At 45.2% G+C, this 22,901-nt stretch overlaps 1 protein-coding gene across 1 annotated transcript in view; it reads right to left on the bottom strand.

The window, feature by feature from the left end:
- Positions 1–22,901, bottom strand: part of LOC126108982 (zinc finger protein 708-like) — a 725,579-nt gene that overhangs the window by 688,638 nt on the left and 14,040 nt on the right. Inside the window, exons 3-5 of the mRNA XM_049914384.1 lie at positions 20,298–20,360; positions 10,446–10,538; positions 9,439–9,519 (exon numbers count right to left, since the gene is read on the bottom strand). Of these exons, the coding sequence (XP_049770341.1) occupies positions 9,439–9,519; positions 10,446–10,538; positions 20,298–20,360 (237 nt within the window). The remainder of the gene's footprint in view (positions 1–9,438; positions 9,520–10,445; positions 10,539–20,297; positions 20,361–22,901) is intronic.

The raw sequence follows: 22,901 nt of genomic DNA, 5'->3' as shown, positions 1-22,901 counted from the left end.
CTGGCACTGAACTGCTTCTCCAACAAAGTATTAATTTGCTATCTTGCTAGCTTGCTCTAGCTTCTCATGCAATTACCTAATAAAATTCCCAATTCCACAATTACTACAGAATCTTGCTGGCGATGTGCCAGTATCAAAATGGTCAGCCCTATTTTTCTGCATCATTATTAAGCTCTTGCATTTTATGCTCCCGAGACCACAAAGGTTGCAAGTCCACTCTAGCTGACAGAGCTAAGATATTTACTGCACAACTGCGTGTACTACTCAGCATCACTGTTATGGTCACACATCTTATTCGTAGATTTCACAGGTGCCTACCACTGTTTAATCTAAGTTACATATTTTCAAAGTTGGTTGGTTGGTTGGTTTGTGGGATTAAAGGGACCAGACTGCTATGGTCATCGGTCCCTTTTTCCAAATACTAAAAACACCCACAGAGAATAAAAACGATTAACAGAATAGATCACAGACGACACAGAACAAGAGAAACTTAGACAAAGACCAGACAAAACGGACTAAAATCACACAGAGTGTGACGGTGGTTGGCCGACCATAGAAATAAAAAAGGAAAAGCCAACCACTTAGAAACACATTAAAAAATCAGTTTAAAATCGTAGGCCAAAGGCCAGAATCAACACAAAACAATAAAATAAAACAGAAACACTCAGATTAAATGATAAGAAACCCCTGCCCGAATAAAACGTAAAACTAAGTCAGCCATAGCAGAGTCATCTGTTAAAAGGGCAGGGAGCGTGTCAGGCAGTGCAAACGACTGCCTGAGCACAGCTAAAAGTGGACAGTCCAATAAAATGTGGACCACTGTCAAAACGGAGCCGCAGCAACATAAAGGTGGGTCCTCACGTCGCAATAAGTGGCCGTGCATCATCCATGTGTGCCCAATGCGCAGCCGGCAGAGGACAACAGACTCCTTGCGAGAGACCTGCAAGGAGGAGCTTCACACACCGGTAGCCTCCTTGATGGCCCGAAGTTTGTTTCGTGAAGGCAGGGCGCGGCATTCAGTGTCCGAAAGGTCCAGAATTTTGCTGCGTAGGAACGCTCGCAAATCTGTCTGCGGGAGGCCAATGTCCAGAGATGGTGTACTGGTGGCCTCTTTCGCCAGGCGGTCAACATTTTCATTTCCGGGTATCCCAACATGGCCCAGGGTCCAAACAAAGACCACAGAGCGGCCGCAAAGCGCAAGAGTATGCAGGGACTCCTGGATAGCCATCACCAGACGAGAACGAGGAAAACACTGGTCGAGAGATCGTAAACCACTCAGGGAATCGCTAGAGATCACGAAGGACTCACCTGAGCAGGAGCGGATATACTCTACGGTATGAAAGATGGCGACCAGCTCAGCAGTGTAAACGCTGCAGCCAGCCGGCAATGAACATTGTTCAGAATGGTCCCCTAGAGTAAGCGCATAACCGACACGACCAGCAACCATCGAGCTGTCAGTGTACGCAATGCCAGAGCCCTGATACATTGCAAGGAGGGAAAGAAAGCAGCGGCGGAAGGCCTCCGTAGGGACTGAGTCCTTCGGGCCCTGGGCCAAGTCGAGCCGAAGGCAAGGGCGAGGAACACACCATGGGGGTGTACGCAAAGTGGTCCGAAAAGGTGGTGGAACAGTGAAAACCCTAAGCCTGGAGAGAAGCTCTTTGACACGGACCGCAATCGTACAACCTGACCGGGGCCGACGTTCTGGCAGATGGACGACCGATTGCGGGAACAGGAGACGGTAGTGCGGATGCCTGGGCGTGCTAAAAACATGGGCAGCATAAGCGGCCAGCAAACGTTGGCGCCGTAACCGCAGTGGAGGGACACCTGCCTCCACTAGTATGCTGTCCACAGGGCTGGTACGGAAGGCACCAGTGGCAAGGTGTATCACGCTGTGTAGTATTGGGTTCAACACCCCCAGCACAGATGGGGATGCTGAGCCATAAGCCAGGCTACCATAATCCAGACGAGACTGGATTAACGCCTGGTAGAGCCGTAACAGGGTAGATCAGTCGGCGCCCCAGCTGGTGTGGCTCAAGCATCTCAGAGCATTTAGATGCCTCCAACATGCCCGTTTAAGCTGCTGAATATGAGGCAGCCAAGTCAACCGAGTATCAAAAACTACCCCCAAAAACCTGTGGGTCTCCACCACAGCAAGGAGTTCGTCGGCAAGATAGAGCCACATCTCAGGATGGACTGTTCGGCGCCGGCAGAAATGCATAACACGGGTCTTGGCAGCCGAAAACTGAAAGCCATGCGCTACAGCCCAAGACTGCGCCTTGCGGATAGCGCCCTGTAGCTGACGTTCAACAGCTGCAATGCCAGTAGAGCTGTAGTAAAGGCAGAAGTCGTCAACATATGGGAAAGCGGAGACAGAATTTCCCACCGCTGCAGCAAGCCCGTTTATTGCGATTAAAAACAGGCAGACACTGAGGACAGATCCCTATGGTACCCCGTTCTCCTGGACTCGGGAGGAACTACGAGAGGCCGTGACTTGCACGCGGAAGATACGATACGACAGAAAATTGCTGATAAAGATCGGCAGAGGGCCCTGAAAACCCCATCCATGAAGTGTAGATAGGATGTGACGGCGCCATGTTGTATCGTACGCCTTCCGCATGTCGAAAAAGACAGCGACTAGGTGCTGACGGCGGGCAAAGGCAGTACGGATGGCCGACTCCAGGCTCAACAGATAGTCGGCGGCGGAGCGGCCTTTACGGAACCCATCCTGAGATGGAGCCAGAAGGCCCCATGACTCCAGTACCCAGTTCAACCGCCGGCTCACCATCCGTTCAAGCAACTTGCAAAGAACGTTGGTGAGGCTAATGGGATGGTAGCTGTCCACCTCCAAAGGGTTCTTCACAGGTTTCAGAATGGGGATAACAATACTTTCCCGCCATTGCGACAGAAACTCACCCTCGACCCAAATGCGGTTGTAAAGGTCGAGGAGGTGTCACGTGCAGTCCACTGAAAGTGTTTCAGCATCTGACAGTGGATGTGATCTGGCCCAGGAGCGGGATCAGGGCAAGCGGCAAGGGCACTGCGAAATTCCCACTCACTGAATGGAGCATTGTAGGATTCAGAATGGTGGGTACGAAAAGAAAGGTTCCGACGTTCCATCCGCTCTTTAATGGAGCGGAAGGCCAGTGGGTAATTGGAAGAAGTGGAACTAAGAGCAAAATGCTCTGCCAAGCTGTCGGCAATTTCGTCGAAGTCTGTACAAACTGCTCCATTCAGTGAGAGCGCAGGGATGCTGACAGGGGTCCGATAGCCGTAGAGGCGGCGGATCTTGACCCAGACCTGCGATGGAGAGACATGGAGGCCAATGGCGGACACATACCGCTCCCAGCACTCCTGCTTCCTTTGGCGGATAAGGCGGCGGGCCCGCGCACACAGCCATTTGAAGGTGATGAGTTGTTCAATGCAGGAACGTAGGGATGTCGCTTGTGACACTGTAGCGCCCGCCGACGATCTTTAACCGCCTCAGCAATCTCAGGCGACCATCAAGGCACAGTCCGCCGCTGAGGGGTCCCAGAAGAACTGGGAATGGCAGATTCAGCGGCAGTAACGATGCTGTTGGTGACTGAGTGAACCACCGCATCAATGTCATCACTAGCGAGAGGCTCAATAGCGGCAGTGGTGGAGAGCGAGTCCCAGTCAGCCTTATTCATAGCCCACCTGCAAGGTCGCAGAGAAGACTGACACTGTGGCAGTGACAGAAAGATTGGAAAGTGGTCACTACCACACAGGTCATCATGCACTCTCCATTGGACAGACAGTAAGACGCTAGGGCTGCAGATCGAAAGGTTGATGGCGGAGTACATGCCATTCGCCACGCTAAAGTGTGTGGAGGAACCATCATTTAAAAGCGAAAGATCGAGCTGTGCTAATAAATGCTCAATGGTGGCGCCTCGACCTGTCGCCACTGACCCACCCTACAGAGGGTTATGGGCGTTGAAGTCGCCCAGTAACAAGAAAGGTGGCAGCAATTGGGCTATCAGAGCAGCCAGAACATGCTGCGCGACAGCACCATCCGGTGGAAGGTAAAGCCTGCAGACGGTAACAGCATGTGGCGTCCACACCCAAACAGTGACAGCCTCTAAAGCTGTTTGTAGAGGTACATACTCGCTGTGAAGAGAGTTAAGGACATATATGCAGACGCCACCAGACACCCTTTCATAAGCTGCCCGGTTCTTATAATAACCCCGATAGCCATGGAGGGCGGGGGTTCGCATTGCTGGAAACCAAGTTTCCTGAATAGCAATGCAGAAGAAAGAGTGAAGGCTGATAAGTTGTCTGAGCTCAGCTAGATGGTGGAAGAAACCGCTGCAGTTCCACTGGAGAATGATATTGTCCATAGATGGGAAAGGCGTGAAGGGAGTGGGGAGGCAGATTACGCCTCCTGGGTCCCTGCTGCTACTGAGTTACCAACTGTACAACAGCCATCCATTGCGTCCGAGTGACTGGCGAGATCCAGGTCCTCAGCGGACGCCAGAATCTCCACCTCATCTTCGGACGCAGAGTTAGAAGGTGGCGGTGGGACAGGTGCCACCGCAATGTCAGGATGCTTGGGAGCCTTTTTCTTGGACTGCTTTGCGCGCTGTGCCTTCAGTGGTTCTGGCTGGAAGGGCCTCACTGGGTCAGTCTCAGGGACTGAAGACGACCGTGACGCCCTACGACCAGCGACCGTTGGTTGTTTGAGATACTTGCTGGGGTCTGCTTTGGCACTGGGCAAAGCCTGGGATGGGAGGGCCCCAAGGGACCCCTTCCGGGCGAGAGGAGCCGAAGAAGGCTCACGCTTCTCTGGCTGGGAAGGGGGGAACAGATGTCCCCGATGGTTGGGGTGGTGTTGTTCCTGAAGTAGATGGAGCAGGAGCAACAGGGAGCGAAATGCCCCCCACAACCAAGGGGGCCGGTGAATTCTGACAGAGCTAAGGTCGATCTGTAGGTGACAACACAGTAGAGGTTCGAACTGGTGTTGCAGCAGCGGCATAGGTGGGTGTCATGGGCACAGGATGTAGCCGCTCATATTTCCACCTTGCCTCGGTGTAGGTCAGGCAGTCCAGGGTCTTATATTCCATTATCTTCCTTTCCTTCTGGAAGATCCTACAGTCCGGTGAGCAGGGGGAATGGTGTTCTCCGCAGTTAACACAGATGGGAGGCGGAGCACATGGAGTATTGGGATGCGAAGGACGTCCACAATCTCGACATGTGATGCCGGAAGTACAGCGAGATGACATGTGCCCGAACTTCCAGCATTTAAAACACCGCATCTTCTTCTTCAGTAGCTCTACAGCCCTTGGTGAGCCTTGGCTTCTTCAACAATCTTCCTCCACACTTCTCGGTTATTTGCTGCTCTTTTCCACCCCCAGACTCCCATATTGCTGATATCCATTATTACCTCATCGATCCATCTTCTTCTAGGTCTCCCTTTTCGCCTAACTGAATGGATCATACCTTTCATCATTTTCTTTGGAATTCTATCCTCTGCCATTCTCTCCAAGTGTCCTAGCCATCGTATTCGCTGCGATTTCACAAATTTTACTATGTCCCTGCCTTGTATTAACTCTTGTAATTCGGCATTGTAGCGTATTCTCCAGCCTTCTTCCTCCCTTATTGGCCCATAGATTTTGCGTAGTATTTTCCACTCAATGCTTCTTAGAGCATTTTTATTGTGTTCTGTCGACGTCCATACCTCTGAGCCGTATGTGATAACTGGGCGTACTTGGGAATTATATATTAGCAGTTTAGTTTTTCTTGTAACAAGGCTATTTTTGAAGAGCTGTATATTTGCAAAGTAAGCTCTGTTTCCTGCTTGTATTCTTTCCCTTATAGCCTTTCCAATACTGTTATCATTTGTTATTAGGGCTCCAAGTAGTTAAAAGAGGACACTCCATTGAAGCATTTCCCATTGATGTTTAGGTTTTTAGGGGTTCTTCTGGCCTCAGATTGTGACATTACCATATATTTTGTTTTGTTTTCATTTACTATGAGGCCAATTTTTAAGGCTTCTGTTTCCATTGCCCGGTATGTTTCTAGGAATGTATTTGTATTTATTCCTACTATAGCAATGTCATCAGCGTATGCACATATCTGGCTAGTTTTCATAAATATGGTGCCTCTTTTGTTGATTTTATTTACTGCACTATGCAGGGCTATGTTGAATAGGACAGTGGAGAGACTATCCCCTTGCTTCACACCTTTATTAAAGTCAAAGCCATCACTTGTTCTGCTAAGGACCTTTACTTTTGCTCTTGTCTCTGTCATTGTCATTCTGATTAGTCTTATTAATTTAGCACATATACCAACTTCTTTCAGTACTCTATATAGTTCTTGCCGATTTATGCTGTCAAAGGCTTGTTTGAAATCGATGAATAAGAAATTGAGATCTATATCGTATTCATAGAACTTTTCCATCATTTGCCTTATCACAAATATTTGATCAGTTGTTCCTCTGCCTGGTCGAAAGCCACACTGATATTCCCCTAGTATGCCTTCTGCACACTTCTGTATCCTTTCGTTTAATATACTTGTGAAGATCTTATAAGTTGTACTTAGGAGTGTTACACCTCTATAGTTTTCACATGCTGTTCTGTCCCCTTTCTTATAAATGGGGACTATTATTCCAATTTTCCAATTATCTGGCATAGTTTCTGTTTCCCATATATCTGATATTAATGTGTGCAGTTCCTTTATTACAGCCTCACCACACCGCATCGGAGGAGGGATATATGGCTAACACATCACAACGGTAAACCATCACCTTGACCTTTTCGGATAAAACATCACCTTCGAAGGCTAAGATGAAGGCATCGGTGGCTACCTTACTATCCCTCGGACCCCGATGGACGCGCCGGACGAAGTGAACACCTCGTTGTTCTAGGTTGGCACGTGGTTCATCGTCGGACTGCAGAAGAAGATCCCTGTGGAATATAATACCCTGGACCATGTTGAGACTCTTATGCGGCGTGATGCTAACGGAAACATCCCCCAACTTGTCACAATTGAGCAACCTCCGTGACTGGGCAGAGGATGCTGTTTTGATGAGTACTGAACCAGAGCGCATTTTGGACAAGCCCTCCACCTCCCCGAACTTGTCCTCTAAATGCTCCACAAAAAACTGGGGCTTTGTTGACACAAACGATTCCCCATCAACTCGCGTACACACGAGGTACCGGGGTGAATATTCTCCACTGCCTTCTTTACCCATACATTCCTCTCATGGAGTGGCCAGGGAGGGAAATGATCTTGGTTCGTATTCCTTGCCATTGAGGTTAGACCTCAATCGCTTAGAGACTGCTGGTGGAGGCCCACCAGCGAGAAATGATGTACCTCGCTTCATTGCGGGTCATCCGCCCTGATGCCACCCACTCCGACCAGGGGCTCTCCCCACGGGTGCCACCCAGCCACAGCAAAGACCACCTGGCAGGATGGCCTTTGCCGGGAGTCCCGATGCCCCAGAGGGATAGGCATCTACTCCTCGGCATACGTGGGGAGGTAGCAGCTCAGGCATCAGCAAAGCGATTCCTGTGTAGTCAGGGGGCTACCACCAAAAGGGTACATGAAGACCCCACCACAACGGACTGGCTACCGTGCTGGATGTCGGGTGTCGAAATATCCATGTACATTATGAGGGCAAAGATGGAAGTGCACAATGGAGGGAATGTATGCTATCCGGAACACACTCCAGCGGATGTGGCCGGAAGCTTGATTGAAATCCAACTCCATCACAATATCGGGTGTGCCAGATCTTAGGGCAAGATGGATTGAAAATGCACCACGTAAGGTGTCCTTCCCCAAATGGCCCGCACTAACGGAAAATTTGGAAAGGAAGTGGTCAAACCCCTTAGGGGACCATCATATTAAAGGCCGAAACAGATGAGACTCCTTTTAGTCGCCTCTTACGACAGGCAGGAATACCGCGGGCCTATTCTAACCCCCGAACCCGCAGGGGGAATTTTCAAAGTACCAAGTGGGGTACAACATCAGTGATTTCAGTGCCAACCACATGACATGGCATTCCAGAGCACACAATCAGCAACACACTGTTCTTCACACTTGCTATGGGAGCAGCACTCCATGCAGTGGACACTATCCCTGAACCTCTTGCCCTGGTGCCATGGAGACATCTTGTTTGACCTGTGATCTCTTGGGCTGCATATGAAGGCCAGTATGGCCTTTTGTACTTTCATGGTAAGTGGTCACCAACTACAATCCAGCCACTTTGACAACTACAGCTATGCCCTAGGACACTCTACAGATCACTATTTAACCAAACTCCTCATATGCACATCCCTGACTACTATGTGCAGCATTCTCATTTCTGTAAAACCCTTCTTGTGGAACAACTTTCTGTCCTGTCTACTTGTGATGCCAATGCATCCCTTCCATTTGTTTAAAATGGCATAACATGAGTCCCTGTGACATTTAAGTCTTGGCCTGTTAGCTGTGAATCAGCTACACTCCTTTATATACTCTCTGAGCTGTCCCTAGCATGATAGTTTGGATCCTAGACCTGTATGCTTGTATAATCACCACACATTCCAGTGTCTGAAGAAGCTAACATTTCAGTGCCTGAAAAATCCTTTAAAACTTCAGAAAGTTTGTTTATGAACAATCAGATCAGGAGTGAGCCAGTACCTAACCTTCGCAAATGTGTGTTGAATGTTCCCAATATTTGTCTAATTTCATTCTTGTGACATGTTTATCAATGTGAGCTTCTCCTTCCCTTAGCGAGGTCATAAAGCATATTTAAAAAAAAAATCTTTCTTCTTCAGATCTGCCAGGACTCGCATGGTGAGGCCATACATGGCTTCAGCTATGTACAATCATTCACCAAAAGCTATAAGAGTTTTTCTATTAATGAAAATTTTATAAGTAATACAACAGGTACCACAGAAGCTGCCACAATATGTACAGGTTGTGGCCAACATATTGGGGCTGATCTAGAACCCACAAATTTCATCTCTGTTTTTCAAATCCCAAAAAAATTTTAGGGCAAACTCAAGAATAACTATGATTCACACAAAAGATAAGAACAGCCAGTGTTCTTTTGAATTCTATTTATCAGAAGTTGTTGAAAGTAGGAATATTTCTCAAATTATCTACACTATTAGAACTTACACTTCATCTAAATGTGAATTTCGTGACCATCACAGACAACCATTATACAATGTAGTTGATAACAACAAGGGCTACTGAGAACAGGATTATACCAGCCACTAGTCCCCTTCCACTTCTATTTAAAACAGTCAGAATGTAAGAGGTGATATGAAAGTCAAGTGCAGGAGTACAAGAAAACTCTACAATTACGAACAGCAACAAATTCCAGAGAACTGACAATCTGTGACAATTCCACTGCAATGCATCTTTTACTCTACAGACTTAACAAAAGACTTACTACTTGAATACATGCAATACATCAGAGATGTAAATACTTACAGTATTCTCAGTTATATTTAATTCAGGATCCTCCTTGATAAAATCAGTGGACAAAGATATTCCCAATGGATCTTCAACAGACTGAAAGAAGAACACAATCTGTGAATTATAACTGCTTGCTATCTTCTGTGTGTATATGACAGCTCTCAATATTCTTTTCTCATTAGTATCATCCAACTTTGAAGAGATTCTTATCAATTGGGAAGAGAGTGTGTCAGAATGCATCCAAATCAGTTCTATTGCCCCTGATTTTGCTATCAGCCATTGTGTAGTACTTATTTGGCATACTTTCACTTTCTATTCCTGTCACATAATCCACTCTGATTTCAGAGGCACTATGGCCTACTCTATCGGATGGTTGTACTCCCATAAAAAAAATTTGATATACGTGTGTGGCAACATTTCAAAATTAAACTCAGATAATATAAAGATGCAAATAATCTTCCAACAGTAAACCCATAAACAAGAGGAATTTTTGGTCATTAATCAAATGAATGTGGCATTCCACACATTATCATCAAAATTACCCAAATTTAATGTTATTTACACAGCTTCTTGCCATATCACCATGTATTTTCAGTGCCTGCTCTTTAGGGAACAATGCAAATTTATGTCATGTGTACTGGAGGAAAATCATAAAGAATTCCACAGCAGGATTTCAGTAATGATGTAAATACTACAGTGAATAGTGACTGGGAACTCTAGAATATACATCCATCACATGTCATAGTTCCACATATGTTACAGCACTGTGACACAGAGGTGTAACAAGATTAACAATTACTTCCAAGAGGAAGTATTCCTTGCTCCGTTTACACCAACTATGTACTTAAGGCATTCATTACATAGAATCACAATAAAAAATTAATGCAACAGTAATGGTTCATAAAGATATGCTTGTTACAAGTGCTGTTAAAATACTATTGGTAATACCCTACAAATAACACATCTAACTAGAGTTTCTTACTACTCTTCCTGCACAATACAGTGCTTGTGTGAAAACTTACATTATGCTCAGATCCAGCAGCACGGTGTTTCAGTTCGGGGTCTTGCTTTACGCAAACACTAGGGTCGCCAGCCTTTAATGGGTCTTCAAGAAACTGAAAAACCAAGAAAGTGACGTATCAGAGCATCTGTCACTTGTTCCTACATGGCACTGTCATACAGGGGGAGAGAGAGGAAGTAGACAGTGCGGTGGTGGTGGGGCATGGGGAGTGGTGAGAGACGGAGCATGGGGAGTGGTGAGAGACGGGGCATGGGGAGTGGTGAGAGACGGGGCGGGAAGGGGGTAGTGGGAGACGGGTTGTGGGAGGGAGACAGGGTGTGGGGCTGGGGGGATGGGGAGATGGGCCGTTTAGGGGGGGCACGGAGACGGGGCGGGCGGGGGGGGGCAGGGAGACGGGGCGGGCGGGGGGGGCAGGGAGACGGGGCGGGCGGGGGGGGCAGGGAGACGGGGCGGGCGGGGGGGGCAGGGAGACGGGGCGGGCGGGGGGGGCAGGGAGACGGGGCGGGCGGGGGGGGCAGGGAGACGGGGCGGGCGGGGGGGGGGCAGGGAGACGGGGCGGGCGGGGGGGGCAGGGAGACGGGGAGGGCGGGGGGGGCAGGGAGACGGGGCGGGCGGGGGGGGGCAGGGAGACGGGGCGGGCGGGGGGGGGCAGGGAGACGGGGCGGGCGGGGGGGGGCAGGGAGACGGGGCGGGCGGGGGGGGGCAGGGAGACGGGGCGGGCGGGGGGGCAGGGAGACGGGGCGGGCGGGGGGGGCAGGGAGACGGGGCGGGCGGGGGGGGCAGGGAGACGGGGCGGGCGGGGGGGGGCAGGGAGACAGGGCGGGCGGGGGGGGGCAGGGAGACAGGGCGGGCGGGGGGGGGGCAGGGAGACAGGGCGGGCGGGGGGGGCAGGGAGACAGGGCGGGCGGGGGGGGGCAGGGAGACAGGGCGGGCGGGGGGGGCAGGGAGACAGGGCGGGCGGGGGGGCAGGGAGACAGGGCGGGCGGGGGGGCAGGGAGACAGGGCGGGGGAGGGGGGCAGGGAGACAGGGCGGGGGAGGGGGGCAGGGAGACAGGGCGGGGGAGGGGGGCAGGGAGACAGGGCGGGGGAGGGGGGCAGGGAGACAGGGCGGGGGGGGGCAGGGAGACAGGGCGGGGGGGGGCAGGGAGACAGGGCGGGGGGGGCAGGGAGACAGGGCGGGGGGGCAGGGAGACAGGGCGGGGGGGCAGGGAGACAGGGCGGGGGGGCAGGGAGACAGGGCGGGGGGGCAGGGAGACAGGGCGGGGGGGCAGGGAGACAGGGCGGGGGGGCAGGGAGACAGGGCGGGGGGGCAGAAGGGGGAGAAAAGGGGAGTTTCTTATCAATCTATTTACACTAAGTGACATGCGCATAACATATCCAGTCAGCAAAATCTTACAAGACCATTTCTTGGGCGTTGGGCAATGGCAAAAGCAAAATTAGATTCGACGTTCCTCATAATGCGATCATAATGATGATGCTATGACATATTAGAAAGTAACTTTTTATTCCGACACTGGACCATGTTACGACTGGCATGAGAGAGCGTTTTGCTGAAGAATATATTTATCATTTTAAATTCAACATACTTTTTCCATCACAATTACTGGAACGTGATGCTAATGATCTTGCGCACAAACTAAATCAGTGCTTCACCGAACTACTGTATTTTGAAGACGACTCACACTTTGTGATTAAAAAGAGACTATGGGACAGTCTCTTCAATACAAGCAACGAGCAGAAATGCTCTTAATGATTGTGTTTTTGTTATGCAACCATTGTCTGTCTATCCTATATTTGACTATCCTACTTTGTACATGCTGTACAAAATATTTGTCTACCTGCATCTATTGCTGCAGTAGAAAGAAGTTTTTCAACACTACGGTGTACAAAGACATGGCTGAGGTCAACAGTGAAGGAGGATCGACTTAATGGCTTAGCTCTCTTGGACACTCACCCTGACATTGCTTGTCATGCTGACAATGTAATTAACCAATTTGTCAGGAAGAGCTGGTGCATAGAATTCATCATTTAAAGTACAGAACCACAACTATAACTTTTTTATATCATGTATATGTGTATAATCAGTTTAAATAAAACTTTCTTACACTTTCCATACGACTTGATTAGCTTTTATTACAGTAAAAGTAAAGGTAGCTCAAGGTATCTTTAGTGAGCCCTCCTTGAGGTTTTTTTGTATCTGTCACTGTCTCATATGAGATATGGTGTAAGTTCTATTGGCCAGCTGTGAACTGAGGCTCGTGTGCAACAACAAAATCTGTTGGTTGAGCTCAGAGGACACCCTAGGCTCACTTTTTGGCTGTTGACTGAAGAGGCAATGAACATTTGTAAGTGAGGCAAGAGAACATCTTTTAATTTGTAGAGTCATGCTGTGGATGAACTACTATCACCTAATTTTGAGCAGAGTTTAAGACTCAGATCAGACCTTTCATTAGTTTTGTGACCTCCACTACATATTCTCTGGAAAATGGTAGGGTCCCTATGTAGCAACAATGAGTAAGTTTCAGAGATGTAATCTCACATTTACAAAACTGTAACGCATAGATTCGAGCAGTCTATTACAGAGTTGTTTTTTGTTTGTTTTGAATGGCCAGCAACTGCTTGTCTCAGGGGCTCAAACTGCAGTATGTGACACCAGCATAGCGCAGTAGGGGATGCATAATTACCTACTGAAATGTAAGCATATTTTATTCAAACCAGTAGAAAATACAAGGTATAAGTAGTCAATCACTTAATGCTCCCAGTATGCACTGTTGCCCCTTTCAGATGCATTGATGAAGCTGCACAATGAGTGAGTGTTGACCATAATGGCACAGTGAGAGGAGGAATATCACACTGGCTGAATGTTTGTCCCCATTGTTGTGGGTTGATCCCAGCAAGCAAAATTATACCACATTGTGACAATTGTTTACCAAGAGATGATCACAAACAGGGAATGCTGATATTACACATTCATGTCCACAACGCTGGACAAATGATTGCAGTAAGGAAAACATGTTCAGATTGTTGGAACAGGATGTGACGATACATCGACATATCCGAAAGAATGGACACCACATATATAATTAAGGTGATGTCAGCCAATGATCCTTTCAGTGTAGATGCACACCACACTACCTCTTACAGGAACCAGTGACACAACATGTGTAAGGAGGATCATGAGCATGAGCACTGCATCAGTGGTGAGTAAGTTCAGAATTTGGGTCTGACAGGAAGCATGCTAGAGTAGACCATGCAGATGTGATGACCACTGTGTCCAGATGGCATAGTCGTCACTGCAACTGCCCAGTCCACATGAGACTTGGGTTCAATTCCTGGTCCAGCACATATTTTCAGCTCTCTCCATTGACGTAAATTAATGCCCAAAGACAACTAATATCTCTACTTCCTTTGTCCCTGAGTCATCGTGGCTGCAGGATCAAAATGCTGTCTGTCCCCTTGGACATGTCCAAAAGAACAGACAACACATGCATATTTGACATGTTGAGATTAGATATGAATAAAAATTTATTTTGCAGTGATAGTGATTCCTTCCATTTATGTTTAACCAAAAATATGTAACTTTACCTCGGGCTAACTTTCATGACCTCCTTTAGTCAACAGTCCCTGCTCCTTGAATGTAGCATTATTGAGCAGCCAAATTCAGCCTGAAATAACACCCATAGCACTCAACATCAATTATCATGTATGCATTAGGTTACCGTTACTTGAAACAAAGGTGAAGCCCGTACATTATTTGACTGCTAACAATACCCTGATTTAATCAGGGTTGTTTCAGAATCAAGTTACATATGAAGGGCTTATTTCAATAGTGGTACAAGTCCGTTTTTGTTCATCTTGAGATACAGAGTCCTAAAGTTAAATGAGTGCTGCAAAATCTGCAGTTGAGATACCACAAATATATTCAAGCATATGGCTTCTTGCTAGACACGAACCTTTCTTTCTCTTTGTTTGGATCATTAATTTCAGAAGCATTATAGGCAGAAAAGTGGACGTAATGGACTTGTACCACTATTGAAATAAGCCCTTCATATGTAGCTCTCTCTCTCTCTCTCTCTCTCTCTCTCTCTCTCTCTCTCTCTCTCTCTCTCTCTCTGTGTGTGTGTGTGTGTGTGTGTGTGTGTGTGTGTGTGTGTGTGTGTGTGTGTGTGTCTTTATCTCATCTCATTTTATGATTAGATTCCTTCCATGCTTTTGTAGTAAGGAGGTGCAATCCCATATTTTAGTAACTTTAAAGTGTATTCATGGCCTGTTGCACAGATCTTAATTCTTTTGAATGAAAAGCTACACAGTGCAATAATGCATTAGCCTCCACTGGTGAAACATCAGAACAATAGCAAGCTACATATATAGCTTTCTCTGTGTGTTTTACTGTTAATTCTTGAATAGTAGTACGGGAATGGATATTATGTGTGCACACTGTGTGCAGATGGAGGAGCTGGCCTCAGTTCACCAACAGCTGAAGATGTGTTTTGCCATATTCAGCAGCATTCAGGCTGCTGCCTATTGTAGTAGTGGGGGCCGAGAATCTGGCTCATCACATAGGATGCCTAAGGTGTCACCTATTTTGCCCACTGGCTCTGTTGTCAAGACACCTTGTGGTGTACCCAATGTGGCTGTGTTGTCCTCACCAAATGGTGAGGGATGGGTCGTAACAGCGCTGTTTGAGGCAGAGAGTGATGTGGAGGCTGCCTCACCCATTGACCCTGTGAGTGGACTGGCAGGTGTTCATTCATCAGGGTCCAGACAGGCCCAAGTGGAGAGAAGTTTTCTAGTTAATCAGGACCTCCAATGTCAAACGCATTATGAAGCTCCTTAGGTAAATGGCATCCAGGACTGGAAATGAATCCTATGCGTACTGAATATGTCTCCCATGGAGCCTTATCTGAGATGTGGAAAATGTCCTGCCTGTGGCTACGAAACAGAGAGGGTGTGGCTGTCTACAAGTTGTGGCTGATGTTGGTGCCAATGATACCCATCGTTTGGGTTCTGAGGCCACCTTCAGTTTATATTGAGAGGTAGCAGAAATGGCGACGAGCCCTTGTGTAACACATGAGGGCATGCAGCGCACACAGTTTGTATCAGCATTCCCAGAATTGATTCAAGTCCTTTGGTTTGGGGTGAGTGGAGGGTCTCAACCAAAGGCTTCATCGATTCTCTGACTGCCCAAACTGCAGACTGCTGGAAATGCATTATGAGGTGGAGAATTGTAGAAATACTTGATGGGTCAGTGGTGCACTACACAAAGCAAGCGTTTTTTGGGCTAGGCAATTGTTTGAGGTCCTCTGATGAATGCATGCTAGTCAGACTGCATACAAAGTAAATACCATACTACCATCAACATGTTAACAGTAAATTCTTGATGTATTTGTAGTTCATGAATGTAATGCCCTCCAAGAAAGCTGTTATGTTCAAAATATGTTTGGACCAAAGCTGGCTGAAACATTGAGCAGAAACCCTTGAAATATTTAGCAAGCCATGGAATGTACACTGAAGAGACAGATGACACACCTGTGGGATGGTAGCATCAGAAGAGTGGAGGGGAGACGAAGGGCAAGAATGAATATGGGTGAAATTTGTGCAATAAATGAAAGCGCATGCTATTGGTGGTAACCCCCAAACAGTAGTGAAAGTAGGATTCTCAGACTCAATAATATTCTTATATTGCCAACATATATAACTATACTTAAAATACTTTTTGCCACAAATAAGTAGGCAGTTATGCAAACATTCATTTTCATTCCATATGTTTTGTGGATTAGCTATGACTGTTGGACACCATCACAAGAGAAGGTACTTGTATAGATTACAATGTGGTAATGGCAGGTACATCACACCTATCCATTTGTACCATTCAGTTCAAATGTATCTTACTGTTTTCACGTAATTTAAGGCATAAAGTAATGACTAACTGCATGGCAGAAGTACTAAGTCATTGAAAGGCACATCAACTTTGCTAGCTTTCCCACAGATACTGCTTCAGAACTATGGTCTCATTTTACAGGCTGACTACATTGTGGCAGCACTGTGGAGAAGCAGACTAAACAGTTTCACATGACCAGTAATTATGGGATCCATTTCCATTCTTGCAGATGAATTGATTTTTTTTTAAGAGCCATCATACAGGATCACAAAATCATTCAAGAAGATTTTTGCACCAACTAGGTATGTCTGTAGTTTTGCACATATTTCCTGTGACTTTTCTTACAAGCTGGAATGACCTTTGCCTGTTTCTATACATGTGCAAACCACTGTTCCATAAATGAACAATTTGGATGGCAGAAAGGTGTCAGTTCAGCACAGTTTTTTGTGTAACTGAATCTGCTAACTACACTTTATGGTCATGTGACCTCTGGTGTGTTCATCATCTACTTTTGGAGTGCATTCCATATGGAATTATAAGGATTATAGCTCTGGACTTTACTGCTAAATGCTTCTGCCTTTTTCTAATACTTGGTGGCTCAATGGGTAATTGTGACACTACAAATCCAAAGGTCCTTGATCATTGAACAGCAGGTACTTTGTAACTAGTTGGGTAAATCAGTTCAGATGTGGAAAGAGGGTAACAGCACATGGTAGTCAGTAGGACTGTGTGTAGTAGAGAACTCCGATGTTTAAAACCTCCAGGCTGATGACAGCTTTCCTCTAGTTTATATTCATGTTTACCTTTCTGTCATGTATTCTCTTCATGACACAAGCAGATGACTGATCCTTGGCTCTGTCACATATGCCAGTTAACAACTTATTAGCCTTACAAACGGGCTTACCAAACTTATAAAGCTTGAGAATGCATTTCACATGGAATCTGCAGCTTGATTATCTTCTTTCTGGCTGACGTGCATGTACGTTTGCATTAAAACTGTGCAAGCCACCAAGCAGTGCATCGTGGATGGCATCTATTACCACAGCAACAACAATTACTACTACTAGGCACTTCTATGGTGTTCTATATGTAGTGTCCCTTACAAATGAACCACAGTTTTCCAAATACAAAAAAAGTTGATCATTCCCCATCCTACTACCATCCTTATGTGCTTGTTCCACTTCATATCACTTTGCCACGTTATGGTTCAAATGGCTCTGAGCACTATGGGACTTAATTTCTGAGGTCATCAGTCCCCTAGAACTTAGAACTACTTAAACCTAACTAACCCAAGGACATCACACACATCCATGCCCAATGCAGGATTCGAACCTGCAACTGTAGTGGACGCACGGTTCCAGACTGTAGCGCCTAGAACCGCTCGGCGATTCCGGCCGGCCTCTGCAATGTTATACCTAAACATTTTATTGACCAGACTGTCAATCTGTAGAGTACTGATGTTGTATACAACATTATGGGATTGTTTTTCCTACTCATTGGCAGTTACTTGAATATTTCTGCATCTGCCATTCATCACACCACATAAAATGTTTGTCCAAGTCATTTTGTATCCTCGTAGTCACTTAGTGATGACCCTTCCCCACACACAATGCCATTAGCAAACAGGCACAGAATGCTGCTCATCAGATCATTTCATATATAGATATGGCACCATTCTCTGTGGCACTATTGATGATACTCTTGTCTCTGAAAAAACAGTTGCTGTTGAGATCAAAGTACTGGCCTCTGTTACTTGAGAGGTCTTTGCACCATTCATATATCGGGGAACCTATTCCATATGCTCATACCTCTATTTACAGTATGCAGTGGTGCACTGTTCAAATGCTTTCTGGAAATATAGGAATGTGAAATCTAGCCTGTTGCCCATCATCCATGGTTCACAGTATGTAATTTTACAGAGTACCAAGATGAGTATTGCACAAAATCAATGCTGATTTGTGGATAGAAACTTTTCTGTCTTAAAGAAATTAATTATATTTGAACTGAGGATATGTTCAGGAACTCTGGAGCAAATAATCATTATGATATTGTTCTGTAACTTTGCAGGTACATTCTTTTACCATTCTTATATACAGAAGCCACCTGAACTTTTTCCCAGCTGCCTGACTCTTTGCACTAGGCGAGAGATTTTCAATAAATGCAAGCTAAGTATGAGGCCAATGCTGTATTCTCTGGACAAATGATTTGTGAATCTGTTTGGACATGGCAACTATTATGTTTTCAACTCTTCCAGTTGCTTCTCTACTCCAGGGATCCTATTACTATCTTCCTAATACAGGAGTCTGTGTGACAGTGAAACAACAATATGTTGGTATGATCCTCCTGAACAAACTTGATGACTAAATACAGAGGGGGGTTAGTGACCACCTTCTGCTTTCCTCCAAAGCCACACCAGACTGGTCAATGACTGCCTGGATAGAAGTCTTTGACCAGAAATGTCTTATGTTCTCTGTAAAATCTGTTGCCCACGTATGATGGTGGTAGTTGTATGCTTCACGCATAGATCTTTTTACAGACAGAAGAATTTCCATTAGCACTTGCCTGTCACCACTGTGCATACTTTCTTGAACTGAGTGTACAACAGTCTGCTTCCTCAGTGTTTTCCCAATTCTGACATTAAACCACAGTGGGTCTTTCCTGTCTGTAATCCAGTTACTCACCACATACTTATTCAGAGTGTGATTTACAGTCCATTTAGCGTTTGTCCATCTTCCTCTATGTAAATCATATTGGAAGTAAATGACATTCTCATTGTTTAAATGGGATGCTAACAACTACTTACCTGCTCTTTCTAGCAAATCTATTCACCTAGCCCTCTTAAAGGATTCATTAACTTCATTTACCATCCAGAATGAGATTTTCACTCTGCAGCAGAGTGTGTGCTGATATAAAACTTCCTGGCAGATTAAAACTGTGTGCCGGACCGAGACTTGAACTCAGGACCTTCGCCTTTTGCGGGCAAGTGCTCTACCATCTGAACTACCCAAGCACCACTCACGCCCTGTCCTCACAGCTTTACTTCTGCCAGTACTTCGTCTCCTACCTTCCAAGCTTTACAGAAGCTCTCCTGCGAACCTTTGCAGAAGTAAAGCTGCGAGGACAGGGTGTGAGTCGTGCTTAGGTAGCTCAGATGGTAGAGTACTTGCCCGTGAAAGGCAAAGGTCCCAAGTTCAAGTCTCAGTCCGGTACACAATTTTTAATCTGCCAGGAAGTTTTATTTACCACTGTTGCTGTGCTGGCATCATGATCACTAGCTCCTCTCTGTACGAATACCATCTGTAAGGACAAGCCTTTTTATAGTTGCAGTATTTCAACTATTTCAATTTTGTGTGGGCAATTAAACTAGCAGCTTACGACAGATTTCAGAAAACTCTTCTGAAGTACTTCACAAGACTGCCTGTCCATACCACTTGCAATGTATGCACAGACATCTTTGTCTGTACTCAGTAGGTTAGGATCACCTACTTTTTCTGCACTACTTTGTGTAGATATTCCTTCAATGATTCTGTAACTGTCACAGCAGTATCACATGGCGAATAAAAAGATCCAATGCTGAAGTTCACATACACGGAACCATTAAGGGAACTACTCATTAAAACAGGAAATCATAGCTTGAGTCTTGGGAACTTGGTACCAATTTTCATATAACTTCATCAATGCTATCTCATTTAATTTTTATTTGTACTTATAATGTAAAGAAGCAATTCTACAAACTCACAAGCTAAACTACTTCACCTGCTCAAAGATAATGTTTAAATCCATATGGGTAAAGTGTAACAAAATATTCTATTTTACCGGTTTCCTCATTTCCAACCTGGAGCATACTGTAATACTGTCACCCTTGTTATCTTTACCCTAAAGTAAAAACACACACAATTGATTACCATCTCATTATTTTCACCACAGCTCAACAACATTACTTCCATGTAGTCATATAAATTCTAAAATTACCTCTTTATTCACACCCTCCTCCAACTCTTCTTTTACATTCATGCTGCATGGATAATCTTGCGCCTGTGGCAAAAATAACAAACTGTAATAAGTACTTTTAAGCAGTCACAGTCCTCCCATATTATATAAAATGTATTACACAGATAAACCCCAACCATCACACGACTTTATAACTAAATAGTAGTTACTGTTAAGTGTTCTCTTTTGAGTTTAAAATTCTCAGTGATGAGTTCACTATGGTATAGTTCACTGGGAGGCAGCAAAAAATTGTAAGACTGATTAATGACAACACCTTTGAAAATTCATTATGATCTTTCATTTCAGCCTTCTCCCTATGCTATTGTTTTCAATCATATTTTCTAGCTTCATTATCTACATATGCATATAATGGCAGCGTAATGAAGTAAAATAGCACAGCTATTACCTGAAACAATGACTTCAATGTTGTTCATAAAATCAATGTTGTTCATATCAAATTACAATACAGTTTACACCAACTGTGTGGGGGAGAAGAAACTGGACTGTCAAGTGCCACATCACTCATACTACTTTTATGATTAGAATAATAAAATGTCTAGAACAGTTACATCAAAACCTTGTTGCACTGAATGCTTATTTATGACAAAATTATTAAACGCGCACACCCTACGTTGGCACACTACTTAATATTATTCTAACTTCATGAATTCCTTCTGGTGGGACAAGCACGTTTCTAACAGAACAAAAAGAGAGAGTAGGCTACAGCCTACATCAGTCCTATTCTATGGATCTGAACTATGGGTTTACTTGCTGATCTCAAAAGAAGACAAAGTTCTGGAAAGATTATTTATGGAACAGCACCAGCATATCAAGACTGAAAAACCCACAATGTCAAAGGAAGTGCTGGAATGGGAACAAATGAAACAGTGATAGCATAGAAAGAAAATCATTAATCTGATATTGGGATCTGTTGTGGATGTTAGATAATTAGCAGCCAAAGAATAATTTTTTATTGGAAATCATCTTACTGATAGAAACAAAGAAGACTACTTAACTTTCAGAAAGAGCATATCGACAAAATAATGAAGCAAAATGGTGTACGCAAAGAAGATGCCTTGAAGAGAGATGCTGGGCAGAAGATAGAAAGAATACAGCAACATGTTATTAATTGACTTTTGTATTAATTAACTGCCTACAATAATACTAATATACTAGTACAAATAATGATGATTATGATTTTATTATTCTTACTATTTGACGCATGGCGGGCTACCTCTTTGAATTCCCATCCTGCACCTGGTGATGTCACTTCTTTGGCTTGGAGCTCGGGGCACGATAAGAGCCACGCAGGGTACTTCGACAGTATTTGCCATTCAGCCACAATTGACCGAACTGAGTGACTAGTAGCCCTTCAAAAGTTCTATCAAGTTATTAATTGCAGGCACAGGTGTTAATGAAAGACAGTACAATGGTGTGGTCTTGGCTATCTGTATTTGCTATTTGTTCTTCTCTGTGGAAGTCACATTATGCAACAAGCTTCCTCATCTGAAAAACTGCCCGATTTCAGTTGTGTTGCATGACTTAATACCTTGTGGCATTGCCTTGGAAGGGGTTAGGGCAGTGTCTAGCCACTAGACAAGCTTGTTATTGCTATTCAAGTCCCCATGTTTAGCAGTGGATTCGATGATTTGGCAATCCTGAATACTGTTTTAAGTGTGACCATGTTTAGCCTTAGACCGAGTTTTTGATGAGAATCATCTGACGAGTCCATTGATCTACCCAACTATCGTGGCCGTGCAGTTGTATTAAGTGAGAATGACAGTGGAATTTAGATGCTCCTTAGTCTGCTCCAGTTTTCTACTGTTGTGGCACACTTTGATTGTTTTGCACTTGGACTCAGGGCATGCTTATCATGCTGTGGCCGTTAACATTGCCTCTGTATATCAGCCTCAGGGAATTCACCACTGCCGGCTACCGATAGGCTGCCTTCACTCAAGTTACATAAATCACTATTCGAAATTTGAACTAAAATTTTGTAAATTTTGATTTTTGGGGGTTTGTTGGGTCGAGTGCCTTTGTTGAACATACTGTTGAGCACTGTTAGATTGGTCACATGCTGATCATCTCTATGTGAATCTCACGTCACATTCAGATGTCATCCAGACTTGTGAAAATATAGCCTGTTGGTAAGTAACAGGCACAGTTGACGCTCAGAGACTGGAACAAGCAAAAGTGTGTAAAACCATCAAGTGTTACTGAGCTCTGAATGTTTTTCGTGTTCGTTCACTGGCCATTTGTGAGGTAGAGAGTAAAAGAAATTTATTCCGTCTCAGGGTGAGTTACTGCTTACCAGATTTAATTGTTCAAGTGTTTGTTATTTTAAAGTTGTCATGGAGTGAGCTTTTCTCACCTGTTATTTATTTACTGCTACAAGTAGGTTCTGACTACTAATTACTGGTTTTCCTTTTTAAAGGATGTTCTTGAGCTGCTATGCATGCACATTCACATACTGAATCACTTTGGGATTTTCTACACTATGCCTTAGAATTTTCACTGTGTCTGAAGCCAGTTATATCGATCTGTGCATGCTCATTCTCTTGTTAATTACTTAACTGCTCACTGGTG

Source organism: Schistocerca cancellata, chromosome 11 (genome assembly GCF_023864275.1).
Source record: "Schistocerca cancellata isolate TAMUIC-IGC-003103 chromosome 11, iqSchCanc2.1, whole genome shotgun sequence".
NCBI lineage: Eukaryota > Metazoa > Arthropoda > Insecta > Orthoptera > Acrididae > Schistocerca > Schistocerca cancellata.
This window is presented reverse-complemented; position numbering and strand designations above follow the sequence as displayed.